At 40.2% G+C, this 19999-nt stretch overlaps 1 protein-coding gene across 1 annotated transcript; it reads left to right on the top strand.

The window, feature by feature from the left end:
• Positions 1–470: 470 nt before the first annotated feature.
• FBXO33 (F-box protein 33) lies at positions 471–19960 on the top strand. The gene is made up of 4 exons (XM_042047398.1): positions 471–994; positions 7248–7358; positions 12856–13541; positions 17563–19960. The coding sequence occupies exons 1-4, from the start codon at positions 486–488 to the stop codon at positions 17832–17834; spliced, it is 1578 nt and encodes a 525-aa protein (XP_041903332.1). The 5' UTR covers positions 471–485; the 3' UTR covers positions 17835–19960.
• Positions 19961–19999: the final 39 nt, after the last annotated feature.

Raw genomic sequence — 19999 nt, 5'->3', positions numbered from 1 at the left:
GCGCCTGCCCCCGGCAGCGGCCGGCGCTCCCACTGTGGAGCCCGCAGGGAATGTGGTCCCGGGGCCGCGCCCCGGGCAGGAGCCTCCGCCGCACTGCGTTGGGAACCGCCGGAGGGGCGGGGAGCGGGGGAGCGGCGCCGGCAGCACGGGGGGGGGGAACGGCCAACGTCCCCCGCGGGGCGGGCGCGCCGGCTCCGCCTCCCAGTCCACCGCCGGCACGTCCCATTTTCCCCGCGGGGTGAACCATCCCCCCTCCGCCGTGGCGGCTCTCGTCGCCCCGCAGAAACAGAGCGCGGCGCCGGCGGTGTTTTCCTTCACACAGGTCTCTCAGGGCCAGGTGGTCCGGCCCACCTCTCCCCGCCGTGCTGGGCAGTGGTAGCATCCGCTCCGTCTCTCCACCTCCCCCCCGGCGGCCGCTCGGGTGGTGCGTCCCGGCAGCAGGCGCGTCCCGGCCGGCGCCCGCCCCCCCCCGCGTCGTGTCATTGATGTTGTTGTTTGTGTCGCAGGAGCCGCAGGCCAGGCCGGGGCCGCCGCCCGGGGCCGCCGCCGCGGGGCTGGGGCCGGCGCTAGGGATGTCGGTGTGCGGGGAGGCGGTGGGCGCCGGCTCCCTGCCCAGCGAGCTGGTGGTCCACATTTTCTCCTTCCTGGCGGCCCCCGACCGGCTGCGGGCCTCGGCCGCCTGCTCGCACTGGCGGGAGTGCCTCTTCTACCCGGCGCTCTGGCCGCGCCTCCGCCTCAGCCTCCGCGTCTCGCCCGCCGAGCGCCCGCGCCTCGAGTTCCTCATGCGCAAGTGCGGCTGGTTCGTCCGTGAGCTCCGCGTACAGTTCGCCGCCGATAACTACCCCACCGGCGGCGGCGGGGCGGCGGCGGGCGAGGGCGCCGCGGTGGCGGGGGACGGGGAGGCGCCGCCGCCGCTGAGCCCGCGCTGGCTCGACCTGCTGAGGACTTACCTGGAGCTGGTGCTGTGCGTCCTGAGCAGCGTCCGCAACAACAGGTACCACCGGGGAAGCGGCGGTGCCGGGCGTGGGGGCAGGCGGAGCCCCCTGAGCCGCGCAGGGCCGGGTTCCGCCGTCCCGCCGGTTTCTGCGGGCGGAAACAACGCCCGAGCTGGCGCCGGCCGGTTCGTGCTGGGGCTGCGCTCGGAGCCGTTCTGTGTGTGTGTGTGTGTGTGTGTGAGTCTGTGAGTTGGGCAGAAACGGGAACGCGCTGCTTCAAAGTACCAAATTTTTATCATATAGTGTATCTTGATGAGGAGTATAAACGCTCAGACGTCCAGTTGTCGAGCGGCTGGTCTATACGAAAAACAAATACAGCTGCAGTAATAAAAAGTTCTCCGTCTTCTGGATGGAAGCGGGGAATGCAGCTCAAACGGAACAAGTGAGAACCAGGAGTTTGAATTGACTGCATAACAAGGCGCCTTTCTCACTCAAAAAATGTAAGCCTTACTACGGACAGACTTTAGACGTTGTGTATGCTTGGAAAAAAAAATGTTATGAGAAATTAGTAAGGGGGAGTTAAAATTACAGCTCTGGTGCGCTAAATTACTGTCCCAATAAAATACCTTCACCTTTCCAGCTATGAGGTCTTCCGCTGTAGGAAAGCTGAGCTTTCATGCCAGCTCTCGTGTTACCTGGTACTCTGAGGTTTGAGGAAGTTTTAATGTTCTTTTGTTTATTGAAAAAAAACGGTTCACATGTAGGACTTTCTTTGCCAAATTGAATTTAAATGATAGAAATATTTTCCTGTGGTTTGATTTTAAGATGTGTTTTTCACACACTTTGGCAGGTTAGATAGTTGCTCAGATGTGAGGTCTTTAACACAAAAATACTTGCGTTCTCTTTACTGCGTGTGGGTGTGATAGAGATAATAAGATAATCCGATATCCTAATATATGGCCTCTAGTCAGCACATAAGATAGGAAAGCAAGGATATTACGGCTAGGTTATGATGAGTCTGGAAAGCCACATAGATTTTAGGATAGGAAATGGTTAATAATTTTTCCCCTCTGTGCGCATATTACCTCACCTATCAAGGGAAAAAAAAAAGCTGCTAGTGTTTCAGGGCATCTTTAGGATGAATTAAAGCTTGTGGATGGCCTTTAGAAAACTGCGACTGAGTCATGATCTTGTTACCGCCCCCTTTGATTCCGCAGGTATGGGAGAGTAGCTTTAGGCCTTCCTTGCGTCTTTATTTTGAATTGTAGCAAGAGAACTTTAAATGCAATTCCTCGTTCGTTTGACATGAATGCAAATGTGGTGTGTGAAGTCTCGCTTTCAGTTCCTCTGCGCTGTGGCTCCCAGCAGGTACTTCCTGTGGTGCAGCTGCGATGGTGGAGAGTTACAGACCTCACTTCAGAAAACAGCTCTAGTTCCAACTCACCTTTATCTTAATTTATTTCTTGCCCTGTGAATCCTTGGTGTGCAAATCATGATCATCTGTCTTGATTGGTCTTCTCTTGCCTTTCAGGAGCTTTCACTTAACTGTTAAATCTTCGGGAAATCCAGCTAGTACTATAAGAGGAAAAAATGTTGAAGTGATTGTGGTGGTTGTCTGATCTGAGACAAATACCGTGACATGGGCTTGGAATTTTAAAAGACATAGTATCTTCAGGAGATGTTGCATGAGCGTGTTGTTAGAAAACTAAATTGTTTCTTTTTTTTCCTCACTGAAATACGAGTCTGTCAGAATTAACTGCAATATGATAAGGCTTTTGATACACTTTTTCTTTTGAAAAATTCTGTATGCACAGTGTGACTCAGGACTGCAGTAAAATACTGTACAGAAGTAGTTGTTTCTCCAGTACCTGTTTTCTGGTAGATTAGTATAATTTTGGTGGTAAGACAGGGATTAAAAGTTACCAATTTTGATAGGATTTTGCATTGCTGTACTTTCTTGCTGTCTCTAAATCGTTTATATGCTGCTCTTTTGGTTTGACATCAATAATGCATGACTGGTGAACACAGGGTACCTGGTTATTACAGCACACTTTTTTTAATGAGTAGGGAGAGGGGCATGATTTACATTAAACACTTAACCTTTTTTCAGTTTTGCTTTGAGAATAGACTCATTTTTTCCCTTGAACAGACTAGGTTTTTAGTTTATTTTGATGTTTGAGGTTTTTTCTCCTTGCAAAGTAACTACCTATAACTGATTAGTTTTCAGGTAGAACACTGGGGTTTAGTTCTTTAAGTAGATTTTTGAGATTGAAAAGAGTTGGGAAGGAGTATTAACATATGCCAAATTGCTGCTTAGTTCTTACTGTGACCACCTAATGTCTAAACCAGAGGCATTGTCACCTGCCTGATGCTTAGTTTTGTCAAAGGAGGGACTGCAGTCCATAATTAATTAATTTCTCTGCTTCTCTTTATTTATCTGTAACTCAAGGATTATTAATAATTCCTTCTTTTCACTGTACACAAGATAACTATTGTAATTTACAAAATAATGGAAATGGAAATTTTTAACTTCTCCAGTGGCTGAATCACTGTAAATGCATTCCTTTTGGAATTAAGTTTAGAACAGGACAGTCTTTCAAAGCTCCTGTCAGCCCTTATGATAGCTTTTTGGCAGATAAGTTAAAAAAATGTTGTCTTTTACTTCAGAACTGAAAAGGAAGAAATCTGCCTTTGTGATGCTGTTTCTTAACTGGGTAATGTTGTTTTGGGGTTTTAAATTTATTATTAAGCAATGCAGTAGCAACCCCCCTCTCTGCAAGAAAAATCATGTGCTTTAGATGGCTACAGATTTCCTTGAGGATTTACGATACTGCAGGACCTAAGAAAAGTAATTACTAAAAGTAATGAAATTTCTAAATGCTCTCTTGGCTAGAGGGGAATGATGTGTGGTTTTGCTACTTAGAGCATTTTCTGTACAACATAAAATTGCTAGTTTCTAAGCAAATCTGTGTGTTAAGTCTCTACAAAAATATTTTGGAGTGACCTTTGCTAGTTCTGATTATATTAAGGACATAGAAACTTGTCTGCAACTTGTTTTAAAAACAATAGAAAATTTTCTGACAAATATTCCTGCTGCCAACCATCTACCATCCAGAAAGGTATGTTCGAGGTCTGTCTTGTATTTGAAGTAGAGCTCAAGTTGTTTTGTGGGTGGCAGCATATTACTCCCAAATTATTGCTTTAATAGCATTGGGACCTTGATGAGCTCTAAAAATCTATCATTTATTTAATTAAAAGGTACTACAGTAGTGTTTATAGTCATCTGTAACTTTTCCATAAGCTTCTATGTTTATGACAGCAAATGAAGCAAAATTACAAAGCGTATAACTGTTTAAAAGCTGATGTTCTACTTAATACTAAGAAAAAGGGTGTGGGTGGGTATGATGTTTCTTAAATCCTCATGATCTGAAGCTTCTCAAACTGATCTTTCAAAACTAAGTTCTAGGAGGCAGGGTGGGAGTGCAACAAACTTTCTGTTTGCACTTACGTGCATACAACAGCTAATAAGCCCCTGGTGATCATGCAGTAGGAAAATCCTGTTCTTTTATGTAACTCTAAAATACCAAAGTATAGTCTCCTCTACTACTCCTTCCTTGCTTACAAAGGAAGAGAGGAAGGTAGTGACACTCCCCCCTTCCCCCCCGCCTATTCCTGTGCATCATGTTAAATTGTGTGACTTGTTTGATCTTTGCTATGGATACAAAAATGCAGATTTCTATAAAACTGGTGTCTTGGTGAAGGATGGTATCTCATGGAGTTGCCAAAAAGTGGTGAATCGCTCAACACAGTAGACTGCATCTGGTTTTGATGTTTTCTAATGACTGTTTTCTATTGGTCTGAACAGGCAGCTGAAACTGGCAGAAACTAGTATAGTAATACAATATGTGCCTTACCACTTTGTTTGCCTTGAATGTAAGCAAGGACATTTTGTGCTTTTTAAAATTGGGTGTTAAAAAAGACCAAACAACACCGAAGATGGAGCCTAGTCAGAAGCTTATTACTGCTAGTGCACTTTTTGAGTGAGTGGAAAATAAATGTTTTAGAAATCCCTCCAAACCACAAGTTTTTCCCCAGCTGTATGTATGGATACTACACAGGATTAAGATGCCATTATAACTTTTAGCAAAAGATGACAATTAACTTTGAAATAATTTTATTTAAATAGCAATCACTTTACTGACTGTCTGAAATAAAGATGAGCGGTGAGCTGAATGTCATGGAGTTGAATAACACTGCAAATAGTAGCAAAAATCTAACATTGTGTTGAACTGTGATCGGATCTGTTGATGTTAATAACTGTGTTGTGAATGGAAAAATAATCAGATGTTGTCATTGGTTAAGTTTTCAGGCAGAGAACTTTTTCATTTGTCTCTGTACTGCATGAAATGGCAGTCACATCGATGAAGTAAAAATGTGTGGGGTGCTAGTGATTAGTGTTCCATGTGCACTGTAGTTTGGTGGTCCTCTTAATACCTGCCTACGTGCCTATGGTAGCATTGGCTGGCGGTGTGAGTGGCACAAACCGAGACCTGCGTTTGATGTGAATATGCAGGTGATTCAGAACTGTTCTGAAGATTGCATTTTGGCTCTTGGCTCGCAGAAATCACTGAGATCAAAAGATAAATGCTTAATTATGGCATTGGCTGTGAGCACTGCTTTTCACACCAGGTGGAGGTTTCTACTACTTCCCTGTCATACCAGACTATCTCTGACAGCTTTTGAGGAAAAAAAAGAGCCCAAAATACTCTTGGTTGCTTGTGCCAGTGTTTTAGGTTTCTCTGCCAAGCTTATTCTTCAGTATGATCAGGCAGTGTCTTAGTGAGATTTGTAGAATATTGATCATATTCTAAGGCTCCATTTATTTTAGTGTATCATCAGTACAATAGTCCTGTATTTAAAATGCAAAATATTAAATTGTTAAAATTTCAGACACTGTTGTAAATTCTAGGTATTTGGCTCCAGTATTTGTCAGACTTTATATGAAGCTCGTGGTTCTTGCTATTCAGTCGTTGTTCTCCTATAGAAAAAAAGTAGCAGGTGCTACAGTGGATAGATTTCAGGCAATCAGTGTGCTGTTTTTGAATACAGGAACTTCAAAACAGGTAAATTATGATTTATGGTAGATAACAATTATAGAATGCAATTCATACCTACTAAAAAATGTAAAACATACTACGTTTTCCTCAAAGCTGATTTGAAATACTAGCATATGATTTGTAAGCCAGAAGAAATAAGGATTTATGGTAACTCACTTAATTGTCAGCTACAGTTTAATTGGCATCTACTGTTCAGGATTAATTTATATGTCCATTTGTGGTGAAACTGGAGTTTCTGCCTTGTTAATTATCAATTGCAACTAGCCCTTGCATGTTAGGAGTAAATCTAATTTACAGCATATACAAATAAAAGAAATGCTGACCCAAAACTTAGTCAGCTACAAAAATAAGAATCTTAATAGTAAATGCTACACAGCTACTTTAAAACTGCAGTCGTTTGCATACCCCTTGCTTGATCTGTTAGAGGAATAGAAAAGATGCAAGTTAGAAAACTACTAGGGAAAGGAAAAGTGACTGTCTAGTGGACCGTGTCATGTCCAGCATCAACTTAGAGGTTCTTCTTTCACTTCTTTTTAGGTATCCCTTCTAAAAGTTAAAATTGTGTGTCGTGGTGGGCCACTATCCCTCACTGATGGGGAATATTAGAAAAGCTTCCCCTACTTTGATATAACAAAAATTAGACACTGATTAGGGTGTGGGGAGCTCTTGCTTTTCCTGGCTGAGGTTTGTGATGCCTTGATTGAGGCAGGTGGTTTGGGCTCCTGTTTGTAACCCAGCTGATGTATGCAGGTGCTCAGACACGGTTGTTTGTGGTTGTGTCCTACTTGGACATTAAATGCAGTGTTAAATGTTAAAAGGAATAAGTATCTGATGTTTTCATCAGTGACACTTAACACGCATGTTCCAGTGATTAAAAATTGCATAAAATCACTCCTAAGTTTTCTTTGTAGTGGTACAGGCCTGCTGAAAATACTCCTGTGCTGACTGAAAAGCGGTATTTGCTATTACAGCTGGTTTCAGCAGTTTGTGTAGTCCTCTTCCCCTTTATACTTCAGTCTCATTTTCTATAGTTCCATATGAGCCTGTATTCCAGGACAGTAGTAAGTTTCCCAACACAGACTGTGTGCTCCATGTAATAATGGGGGTTTATTGCTTGTATTTGTCTTATCCAGAATGATTTCTGACACCATTTTAGTTTTGTGTACAGATTCCTTTTTCTTTTGTTGTTTCCTAGGAACCTCCAGAAGTTAAGTCTCTTTGGGGATATAAGCATTCTGCAGCAACATGGAACTATATCAAATACCTACCTTGGAAAGGTTGACCCTGATGGCAAGAAGATTAAGCAGTAAGTTGTATTTGTAAACTATCAAATACAGTAAAATAATAAAAATAGATAATGGAACACAGGAAATCCTGAAATACACTACTAAGAAGCTTTAAGTTTTTTAACGGGATGAAAATCTAAATTCTTGTTCCTGCTATTTACATGAAGTAGTCTGGTTTTGTGGCTGTTGTTTTTTTGTTGTTTTTTGTTTGTTTGTTTGTTTGGGTTTTTTTTTCCCATCCTTTCTGAGCAGGGTGAGAATCCTGTCTTTCCTCTTTTCGTTGTGTTCAATATTATGTTAATGCCTCAAAAGGAGAGGAGGGATGCGGCCTTGATACCAGCACCCCTTACTATTTCTGTACATGAAAAAAAATTAGAAAAGGAAGTAATCAGTTGTATTTCACAAGAGTTGAAAACATGTTTGTGTTTATGTTCTCTTTCAAGTTTACTGCTACAACTTATTTCAAATTACATCTGAAAACTAGGTTATGTATTTGCAGAATTCCTGAAATATTGCAGCTCTCAATGTGCTTGTTTAGTTCAGAGGTGTATTTTAGCTTGCCATAATTACATTACAGGACAGTCCTTGAATGCTTATAATCAAAATGGTTATTTGTTCTTTGGAAAAGGTTAAATACAGTATAAACAGCTACTGACTTCTGGAATAAATTACCGCAGAGGGAGCGATGCTGACTTAACTATTTTAGCAGTATTGCTAAAACTTTTGATACAATAAAACCTGAATACCATAATTTTGTGTCAATTTAAATATCTTTCTTCCAGTAGCTTGGGAATGGAATAAGTACAGCCGCTCTAGATCTTTACTATTTTTTGTTTTGAGTGGTTTTTAGAACCAGTATAGGTATATTATCAGATCAATGTATGTACGTGAACACAGTCATCAAACTGAATGTTTGGTCCTGACCTGGATTTGCAAATCACAGCAAATACAGCTGTGAGTCACATACTGTGTCTTTGTCATCTGTTATGTTTAGAATGCAGAACTTGGAGCAATTTGTGATTCTGTCTAATGTATGTACTGTAGTGCTGTGTGCAGGTAAAAGGCTCATTTGGTAAAAGCTCTTTATTTGCTATCCTTTGTGAAAATAGAAATATATAATCAAATCTTTGGAAAGGGCCTTGAAGGGAGTCATCAAAGCAGATGTCTACTCAGCTGAGTGTATGGTTAAATGTTTCTTCAAGCGGGTATTCACATTTTGGAGCCATAAACCATTCAAAACTCATTATCTAACTTGATGTTAGTCTTTTAGATGAATATTGACCTTTGCACGTTTTGGAATGAGCAAATAAATGCTACCTCTTTTTAGTTTAGTTCATTTTGTTGTTGGGTTTTTGTGTTTGTTTGTTGTGGTTTTTTGCTTGTTTGGTTTTTTGTTTTGGGTTTTGCAGGGGGGCCGGGGGGGGGGTTGGGGATTTTGGGGGTTTTTGTTTGGGTTTTTTTTGTTGTTGTTGTTTGTTTGATTTTCTTTCTAGAATAAAACAATGTATTTGGGACCTGCTAGTCCTTGTCTAAATTAAAGGAAAGCTGACAGTGTTTTATTCAGTTGTCTGAAGTTTGAGAACTAGTAGCAGACTTAGTTCAGAAAGTAAATCTTTATGGCTTCTTAGCCATGTTTTTTGCACTTGGGTTTGCATCAGTAAGTTGCAAAACGTGGATGCTGATAACTAACAGTGAAAGGTATAAGCAACCTTTGGGAGACAGTGTTACTGGTAGTTGAGGATTTTTGGAACCTCTGTGGTGATAAACTTTACTAGCTGTTTCAGAAACTTCCTGCAATTAAAGCAGTCAGGGAAAAAAATGTTATGTTTCCTGAAAGCTGGCCTTGAGCTGGATGTAGCAGACTGTGGGTGAAATCTCAGCTATCACAGAGCCATTAGGATGCTTCCTCAGGTTAAGGCTGAGGATTGTCCTAAGGCAGAGGAGGCTTTGGAGCATGTTTTCAAAAATATACTTTCGCAGGCATCAGCATGAGTTTGTAATGCTTATTCCTTTTCTGTACAGCATTTGTGTCCCTGGTTACTTTCTAAAACTCTCTTTACAACTCTGTTTCTTAGTGTTGGGAAGCTCAGTGTAAACAGTACATTTGTCTTGAGTTGAACAAAGGGTAGTTGTTTAAAATTTTGGCTTTCTGAAATCTGCTTCTCATGATTGATCTGTGTGGTTCAGGTAGTTTGGTTTCCAAAAGAACCAGTTTAGCCTCTGTTATTAAACAAAATATTTTGATTGATAGTATTTAATGAAACAAATGGCCTCCATATGGGCCTTAGTAATATGTTTACTTCCTGTCCAGGGCCATGGATGTGTTTCAGTCCTGGTTAGAACTGGTTTGGGGGATTAAACAATAACTCTGCCTGTCTAGTCAGGCTTTAGTCTGTCCTCTGGATGAAAACACCGTCTGGGGCATTAATTGTGAAAGTACTTTTTTATGAGGTTTTTATTTTTTCAATTGTTTGCTTCAGTATAATAATTTGTAGGTTACAGGTCAGTGGTGACCATCCCATAATTGCTGCCTACAGGGAGCAAAGGGGACTGATGACACTTGTTGTGACATCAGTAGGTTGCATTGCTTTTTGGCATGTGCTGAGTTCTGCTTGTATTTTCTGATATATGCTCAAACTTCAGTTTTATAAGTGAGCTTTGAAATAGCTGTGTTAAGTTAGGATAAATGTTGTACTACATGCTAGGCAGTTGAAGTAAAATTAATATGGTAATCAAGTAGGTGTTAATTTCCAACAATTCACGTGTCTAATTTTCTGGATCGCAGTTCGGACTATTTTTGCAAGCTCCAGTTAGATGCAATCTGTTTATGAAAAATAGAATGTGCATAAAAATTTGCAGGGGAGGAAAAAACCAAACCTGCTAGGATGTTTAAAAAATTTATTTGAAATATGTTAAAATGAATGGCCTCTATCTTACATAGTGCTTTCTGTCTTGCCATTTATAAAGCAGGTACTAAAAACGGTTCAGAAATTATTGCTGTTAAATATTCTTTATTGACATGTTTGATCTCTTACTGGCTAAGAACTGGAGAAAGTTTTCTTAGGACCTACATGTCATTAGACTAGCAGCACAAATCTAAATACTTGTATAAATAACTTCGGTGCTTGCACTAAAAAGTTGCTGTGCAGATTGCAGTAAATCATTCTCTCTCTTTTAAAAGTTTCTTACTGCAGTTCCTTCTGGGGAGAAAACCCACCCTAGAGCTGCAGAGTTCTATGTCATATTTCATTAAATTTTGCAGGTACTAAAACAGTATTCTTCTAAGCTCAGATGTTTAAGTTGTATGAGAACCACAATTTAAACTGATTTTTAAGTGCAGTGAGGCATATAGATGGTAGTATTCTACTGAACATCTCAAAATTGATTTGTCTTCATTAGTTCTGTAAAACACTAAAAGCACTATTAAGATTGATTACCTGGGCTATTACAAAATAAATTCTACCATTGCTGCAACCATTACAGTACCTTTTGCAGGTGTATATGGGGGGAGGGAAGAGTCTTTGGAAGAAATTTGCGATTGCTGTGGTAAATCATTTTCTTTGGGGGATTGTGAGATAATCTAATTATTCATTGGCAAGAATAATTATGAAATAAGCATTGCCACAATCAAATAAGGTTCATCTGAACTTTAAATGAATTTAGGAATAAAATAGAAAAACTACACTGTCTGTGAGTCTTATCTATTGTTTGAAACTGTTTCCTTTGTGTCACAGTTGCCAGTCGTTAATTTAAAATAAAATGTTTGGACAAATCTGGAAATATTGAAGTCTTTTTACTTGATGACTATTCTAGGCAAAACCTTGGGAACTGAGGTGTGAAATAAATACAATAACCACACCAACTTTTCCACTTGGGTGAAGTCAGGCCTTGCAAACCTAGTACCTTCATAGGAGAAGGGAGAAAGCGCATGTAGGCAAGGGAAGGGATGAATAAGGATTTGCTGAGGGAGAGGATGAATGAGGGCTGATGTTTTAGCTTGATTACAGCGGAAGGATTGTGGGGCATCAAAGGTAGTAGGTGACAGGTTCAGAGCAAGCAAGAAGAGGGGGGAATCACATTCCAAAGTTCTTTATTATTGGATGTTATGGTTGCTAAAAGCTTACTCAGCTAAGGGAGGAACCTGGATGAATTTGTAGAAGTGAAGTCTCTGAGAGTTGCAAAATACAGCTCTGCTCAGAAGGTCTGAATTTCAAAGTTTTGGAAACTAGAGAGATATTTGAGAAATATCCCTGTGTGCTTTCCTTGTTCTGTCACCTTAAGGTATTAGTGTTTCTTTGCTGTCTGTCAGGATACTGGGCTAAACCTTTAATCTTGCCTGGACATTATCTATTAAAGTTATGTGGGTGAGAATAATAACTTCATAATGGTTTTTTGCTTAGATGTATAAAGTATACAGATCCTCACAGCAATAAAGGAAAAAGTGTTCTGTGCAAAAACATTACCTGATTTGAGGAACAAAAATTTCTGCTAATTTTGTACTGGATCTTATTTCGTGATGTTTTATGGGACTTTCATAGCCTGGCTCAACTGCTTCTCTGTAATGCTGACCAGGGCTTGAGATCAAATACTGACCTACACCTCTGTCTAATACACTAAAAGAACACTTGTCATTTGGGCAGGAGGACTCTTGGGCCTTACAGCTGTGGAATGAAGACTGGAAAAAGACTTATATGGAGAAAGTATTTTAGAGTGTGACTGTACTATTTGAATTTAATATTGAAAATTTAAAATACTTCTGTTGCCTTCTTGAACAAAATATCTCAATGTAAAGAACATCGATTCACTGAAAAAAAGGGGTGGGAGAGGTGGGGTGCATCAGAATAAATTCATAATCTGGCACTGATAGTTTGAGATTGAAATGTTACTGGGTCCAAGTTGTTTTGGTAAAACATGAACCTGTTGGCACTTGAAAATCCAGTTAGTTGTACATTTGGAATTATTTAAAGAATCTTCTTGCATGTTTGTTCTTTACCCTTTAATGAAAAAATCAAGTAGATAATTCACATCATTCTAATTTATGCTCAAAGTCAAGTTTCTGCCACCTTTCACTGAAATTGACTTTTTTTTCCATACTAAATGTGCAGTTCTGGAGAAGCTAGGAAATACAAAAGGCTGTTTTTAAAAACAAGAGCCTCATTTGAAAAGCATTACAGGTTTTCTTATTTGCATAACCTTAAAATGTATGTGGGAGGGTGTTAAATACATGCTGGAAAATACATGAAGTGAAGGTTCATAGTGTGCCTCCATTTTTGAAAGACAAAGTACATATTTCTTTTAGTTTACAATTTTAACCTTTTAAGGGCAGTGGATGTTAAAATGCTCTGGGAGGTCTGCAGTCGGGTTGCAGTTCACAAGAACTATAATAATAGCACCTTCCTGCAGAATAAGGCTATAAATGAAGGAAGAATAATTCTTGAATAAAAAAATTGAATGGTATGCAGTTGGTAAGACTAAACCATGTTTAATAGGATCATTGTCTGTTTTGTTTACTTGCAGAATCCAACAGCTGTTTGAAGAGATATTAGGCAATAGCAGGCAATTGAAATGGCTGTCTTGTGGGTTAATGCTGCAAATAGTAACTCCCACATCACTGTCCTCCTTATCAAACCCTATAGCCAACACCATGGAACATCTGAGCTTATTGGACAACCACATCCCTGGTAATACCACTCTTATCACTGCGGTTGAATTGGAGCGCTTTGTGAATCTGCGTTCGCTCGCTTTGGATTTCTGTGATTTTACAGCTGAAATGGCAAGAGTCCTGGCTGACAGCAACCACGTGCCTTTGCATCGACTGTCTCTCCTGGTCCACAGTGTTTCCATAATGCACAAGTCATTGGACAATATGCCAAAAGATGAGAATTGGCAGGCGCTGACTCGCAACAGCACTAATCTTCGGGTCTATATAATGGCTTTTGATGTCAAGAGTGATGATATGTTAAGGATTCTTAAGCCCAGTATCCCCCTAGAGAGGATTCACTTTGACAGCTATGTCACTTGTGTTTCAGGAGCTGTTGTTGACCTCATATCCAGGCAGTATGACAAGTTCCTCACTCATTTTATACTAATGAATGATGTGATAGATATGTCTGCCTTCCCAGATCTCAGTGACAACCGGAATGAGGATCCACTTGTCTTATTAGCCTGGAGGTGCACAAGACTGTCTCTCCTAGCTGTTCATGGTAGGTAACACATGGCACGGGCATAGTATGTGACTTTTAAATGCTTACAACCCTTCAGCCTTTCTAATCTTGGTGAAGGCTGCTGCACCGTTGCTATATATGCTATTGTTGAAAGTGTTCATTGTATATGAGTTTTAAGCATGCATCTTACTAGCTTTTGTTGAGAAGTCACATAGGATTTTATTAAACTCCTCACAGAAATGAGGGTAACTTAAGAAGTGAGCATTCCAGGAGGCTTATCCTACAAGTGGTCTGCACCGTGCAAGTTCCATTAAGTGACTGGTTATGTGCATGTGAACTGAAAACATTTGCTGTTTTTCTGTGAGTTTATATGCTGGCAAGATTAGATTATTTTGCTTCCTGTTTGTAAATAACATGAGTTAAGTGCCTCAAAACTGAGAGGAAAAAGTTTGTTACCAGTTTGGTCAGACTGCCACCAGATGAAGGCTGAAAAATATGTGAAGGAGGTTGCTTCACTGAGTGTATTGGTTTTACCAGTAATACCAGAGCTAGATTTATCCCAGCTATTTATTTGCCATATAGTAGCAAATAACTTTTAGAATTTATTCAGCTCTATCATCAGTAGAGCACTTGGTGGTAGAAGTTACAGCAGTCTGGCAAATTTTAAGGCACCTGAAACTGAAATAATGCAGAATAATACTTTTTTGTTTGTGCTGGAATCAGCTTACCAAGACCAAGTTTGCTGGTGCATGAAGGAGTTAAGCGATGACTGTATTGTGTTGCATAAGAATGAATGTGTTTCCTCAGACTGCTTGGGGGAGTAAATCTCCAGTTGTTCAGTACAAACAGAAGGCCTTCAGCAGCAGGAGGTGTACATTCAGATTTTTATGGGTTGAAGCCAGAAGGTCCTGCTGTATTTGCCCCCTTTTTTTTTTTTTTTTGTGGTCCTTTACTGAATTGTCATTGCTGGGGGCAGGGAAGGTGTGAACAATTCAGCTGTCTCTCCTTAATAGTTTCCAGGTGAGACAGATTTTGGATCCTGGCACATGACTGCACCAGTCTAGGTGTGGATTTTAGCAGTTTCTTCTAAAATTTGGATACATGTTTGAGGGCCTTTAAAAAAAGAGTAAAAATAGTGTGTTATCTTAAATTATCCTCCTGCTACAGAAAAGTCCTCTAATATATTATCTAACTTTAAAAGCTTGTGAAACATCTAAACGTAAGCTAGTGTAAGTATCATTTAATACCAACACGTGTCTATTCAGTAGAAGGTATTAGTCTGTGCAGAGCATTGGGGAAGCAAAGTCTTTTATGCTTCTGTCTAGCAAACGGTTGTTGCTACATCACCTTTCTTTGGAGAGATGCTGTGTCTGCCTGTGTGAGAGAACAGCCAAGTATCACCTTGCTGTTACATTGGGATTCAGATTCTTTTCCCTTCTTTTCCCCCTCCTTGTAGCAGAAGCTAGCTAAGCTGCTTATAAATGCCTTCTGATCTTTTCTAAGCTGTGAACATAACTTCTCTAGTTATAGAGAACTCTATTACGTTACTCTACTGTAACGTAAGCATCTTTCTTGGAGAGTAGTAACTCTAGGAAGAACACTGTTAGAAGAAATACCCAGAATGCTGTGATGCCTCAGTACAGCATCTTAGCCTCATGCTTGGATTCTCTGAGGTTTACCATATAATGTTTTCTGGCTGCACTTGTCATACTATACTGTCAAGTTTCCTTCAAGAAAAGAAGGTGGTTTTGTTCAAGGTGCCATAATTCGCTTAAAGTGCTCAAGTTTCTTCTTCTGTCTCCTGAAGTGGTTATTCTTCAGTTTCCAGTGCTTCTTAGGTTTTTGTGTGTGTGTGTGTTTATGTGTATGTTTCCTCTTCTGGTATTAGTTTGCTTTTGAAAAAGCTTTGGTTTACATTTAGTTTTGGCTGCCACTTGTCACTGACCAAAACAGGGAGGGGAAAACATATGCTAAGGACACTTTATATGGGGTACCTCGAGGTTGTCTTTTGTGGGAAGTTGTCATCTTTCCACCAAGGCAGCAGGTCCAGGAGCCAGAGGAAGGCAGATGTTAAATGCATTCTCGCAGAATGAGGAAAGGATGTAAAGAGTGTGTGGCCATTTGGGATGGGATGGAGACAGTAGGATACTTGTAGTGGTATGATCTGCCACTGTGAATAAAAACCATGGTCCATCTGTGAGAGCAGAGGCCTTTTATTATTTTTTCTTCTCCCTTAAGGGAAGGATACTTCCACGTGGACTTTTATGATTTTGTGTTATAAAATTCATTTCATGAATAAAACTGTCCAAAACTAAAGTTGAAATTTTTGCTAGCAATTACAGTGTGCTCGTGGTAAATTTGTTGTTCAGTGATACCAGTAGTAAAATGATTGTTTCCTCTTACCTCTGAATACTTAGCTGGACAGAGACTTTTTGGCAGCTGGGAGGTCACTAAGAAATTTCAAGGAAAACTTTTGAAAGGAGAGTTAATTTAAAACGAGACTAATTTGGGAATAAGATGGTTGTTCCAGTGCATAGAGGATCTATGCACTGGAAAAAGTTACAGCAAAAGCCATATACCTGACCACAGGATGGTAAAGGGGTTTTGTGTGCAGGGCTTTTATTTTCTTTTATTCTTGCACTTGCTTTCAAGGATTTCTTTGGTAAGTTCCTTTACAGTCAGGATAACGGGAAGGTGGTGTGAACTCCTTCATGTCCTGGTAGGAGACTGTCATCATACAGGGAGGAATTCTCCATTGAGTTTAATGCCCCTATTAAGGAAGGGACATTGAATTAAGCTGCCTGAATTAAGACAGCTTCATCTTCTGTGGACAGTTGTGTTGGAGGTGAAGTATCCAGCAGATGAAGATTGTGGGAATTCATGCATTCCTAATGGCTTATATACCAGAAATGAGCCTTACAGATGTGTGCAGGCTTCTTTGTTGAAAACCTGCCCATACGTACTTACAGAGACACAATAGATAAAAGTAAAAGAAAACAGAATAGAAATCTCTTTTCTTTATTACTTTGACATCTTTTCTTTATTCTCTATTTTATTTTGATACATTATGATGTAGAGCATGTTAACTGTATTGTTGGAAGACCAAACCACAGTTAGCTTTTACTTTTCAGCTGTTTAGCTTTCCCAGTTCAAATATTGTGCAGACTGAAGCTTTACTTGGAATCTACTTGGGTGTCTCACCAAGAAGCTTAGCACCTGTGAGAATGATGATGAAGGCAGAAATGAGCCTTTCCTTTTGCAGTGGTAGTGCTGATTTGGCAGAGCTCCCCGAAAGGGAAGCTCCCAGACCATCTGTGGTTTGCATCTGAATAGGGAGGAGCTCTCTGCCTTTCCCTTAGCCAGGGCACAGAAAGCTTCCAGGTAACTGGGGAATAGGAGTTTTTAAAGAGGAATGCCAATATATAATGTGAAGAGAGGGAAGCTTTGTAATTATGTTTTATCTCAGACGGAATAACAAGATACATGTAGTTTATTTTATATTTTTAGATTATATATAGACACACACACACTGGGGTGACCTGAAGAGGCTGGAGAGGCTTCTGGTTTGTGTGTGCTGACTCTCTGTTTGGTGGTGTTTTTTTTCTTTTAAAGTAAGTCTACTTTCTAAAGCAACAAAAGCAAATCTTTTTTTTTTTCTAGCATAAGCAGAGTTTTAAAGCAATCCTTTTATGCCTTCACTTAATTGATAACTCCCTTTTTTCATTCTAATTTTACTACAAAGTAGATTACAGGAGGTTTGAAATGGTGTATATATATATAACTTACAGTAGTCCACTGTAAGTGGAGCAAGTGGGGGAAAAAGATCTAGAAAAGCTTGGTGAAACTGTCTGAAATATTTTTATACTTTCTTATTCAGAATAAAAAATGGGGGCTTCACTTCTTGAAACCAGAAAGCCCCCACCATGGCCTAGGGGAATTCTGCCAGATGGAACATGACAGCATAGGTTGGGAGAGATACTGGGATGGTCTGGTATTAAATAGTCCAGTAAGAAAATACCTTGCAGGAAAATGACAGAGTGACTTTTTCTTTTCCCCATAGGTTACACAGTCTGGGCTCATAATCTTATAGCAATTGCTCGTCTTCGTGGCTCTGACCTGAAAGTACTGGAAGTCACAGAAGAAAGCATTGAATTCGACCAAGGAGAACTGGCTGATCAGGATGTGGATCCAGTACACAATTTCATTGAGCAAGTATCTCTCGGATTGGGTCGACCTTGGCACGCTGTCATGGACATAGAGCTGCTCAGTGTCTTCACTGAGCCAACCCGTCACTTTTACAGAGAGATGCAAAGCTTCAGTGAAGGCATTTAGCTCCTTATTTACAATTCCTGTGGTTACATATGCAAGTAGGGTCCTATTATGTTTTTTCGGTAGTGTGAATTAACCCCTTTTGTGCTGTGTTTAATCAGTATTAGCTATATAGAATTATATATGTGTATTCTACTTCTTGATCAAAGAACGTAGTCGGGTATTGGTTTAGAAGCTGAAAGTGGCAGTGTTTAGGGTTTTCACGGTTAATGGACTTGTCTACCAAACCTTGCAAGATACAGCCAAAGGCTGTCTGAGGTTGCCGGCTAACTTTACTTTAATTGAGTAACTGCATTTTGAATTATTTTGCTGTTACATTGGAGTCCTGTGCTCGGGAGCCAACTGTTTTTAATACCCATATCCATAGCCCAGTGGATTTCTATGCTGTCACTGTGTGCTTAATCTGGTAGCATGCTACTTAATAGGCTTAAGGGACGAGAAGTCTATCCAGGGCTGTTCACTGTAAGACTCTTACCTTGCTTGATTTCACGTGCGGATTCTGCAGCATGGCTTAACTCCATTCTCGGCTTTCCTTAGCTGCTAAGCGGCGGTGTGAAACACGAGCGTTCAGGTTCCTGCACTTACAGATTCACTCCATAAGCTGTAGTCTTTTGGATTCTTTGCAAACTCCTCCTTGTTTGTTCTCATGTTCTGTCATCTTCCTTAAAAGTTAGCTTTGGGCCAAAGTTTAAAAGGAAAAAGCAAGAATATGCGCTCCGGTGAGGTAAACGCATAACAGTGAAGATTTCAATACAAAGGTCTACACCTGCAAACAAACATTAGTCGTGAAATCCCTAACAACCAAGTCACTGGATTTTCTCTGTCAGCGCCTGTGTCAGCTGCCAAAGAATAGATTAAAAACGAAGAAGTGCCCACATGCTGGCAGGGGCAGGCCAACTTTTGGCCAGCCAGATACTGCTAGATTGTAATATATAAGGTCGAATTTCGACCTGTGGTACACAGCTGTGCTGTGGCTCAGTCAGCAACCTCAGAACTCTTAACAAACATGCACCTGTTTCACTGTGAATAGTGAATGTAAAGGAAGGAAAGGAAACAAATACAAAGCTTGTTCTATCACAGGTATGAGCTGCTATGATGCATGAAGAACATTCCATGAAGTATGTTTTAAAATCTTGTTATATCTGAGAGGCTTTAGAAGCCGATGTAACTGTTTCAGGGCAACCGCGGTACAGACGTGGTCTCTGTGAGACTTCCACCTGACCCCAGTTTTAAGTGGTACGAATGTTGTGCATTTAATGTTTAAAGGACAGTCTGCAATAATAAAGTAAGTGGCCAACGTGGGTGCCCAGCAGTGCTGAGACCTGGCTGCTATATTGTAAGCTTTGGAAAACACAATTTATGCAACAGATGTCCAGATATGATTCTATTTATGGAAAAAGTTTATATGTGTTTTACAAATGGTTTTACCATCTTATATTAAAATGACCTTTTGACAGGTGTGCGCTGTTTTGTCTCCAGTGAGCACATACCATGCGGATTTTATATGTACATCAGTAGAGTGAATCCACTGGCACAGTGTGTGTATATGCCAGATGTGGTGAGATTTTATCTTATAAATGTGATCAGATTAAAAAAAAAACTCCTGACAGAAAATGTAAGGAAACCAGCTGAATGTTTGAATTGATGACTGATGTTGTATGGTTTATGTTAAATGTTATATTCTTTTAATCAATGAATAAAGCATAAAAAATTGATTGCTGTACAAAATATTGTTATCAGCATGAAGATTTTTAGAATTAAAATGCAACATCGTTCATAAGATGTGTATAACTAGTAGCTCCCATTGTGTCTAGGTCAGCAGAAAAATCTAAAATAAGTCACACTGAATTTTTTTTTTTAATTTGGCTGAATTTTGTCAACATTTTTTGGGGTGGTGGAGGAATGGGAAGGATGCTTTACTAAAGATCAGACCAGTTAGCACAAACAGTATATTATTATATGACCTATTAGACTGATACGGTAAACTGTGGACTGTAGAATATAGAAGACTATTTTTGAGAAACTACTGCATCAATTGCAATTGCTTAAATCAAAATCTAATGTGCTCAAGAAAAATGTGTAGTACTTCTTTGGTGTCCCACTATTAAATAGATTATGAATACCTGCAATGCTTCAGTTTGACATTTTATCCGTACTCAGAGTACACA

Source organism: Corvus kubaryi, unplaced genomic scaffold, assembly GCF_017639235.1.
Source record: "Corvus kubaryi isolate FWS band 111438036 unplaced genomic scaffold, C.kubaryi_AGA036_p1.0 66, whole genome shotgun sequence".
In the NCBI taxonomy this organism is placed as follows: Eukaryota; Metazoa; Chordata; class Aves; order Passeriformes; family Corvidae; genus Corvus; species Corvus kubaryi.
This window is presented reverse-complemented; position numbering and strand designations above follow the sequence as displayed.

Coding starts and splice junctions, on each gene's coding strand:
- FBXO33 (XM_042047398.1), top strand. CDS start 486: ATGTTGTTGTTTGTGTCGCAGGAGCCGCAGGCCAGGCCGGGGCCGCCG. Junction 995..7,247: donor AGCAGCGTCCGCAACAACAG/GTACCACCGGGG, acceptor GTTGTTTCCTAG/GAACCTCCAGAAGTTAAGTC. Junction 13,542..17,562: donor GTCTCTCCTAGCTGTTCATG/GTAGGTAACACA, acceptor TTTTCCCCATAG/GTTACACAGTCTGGGCTCAT.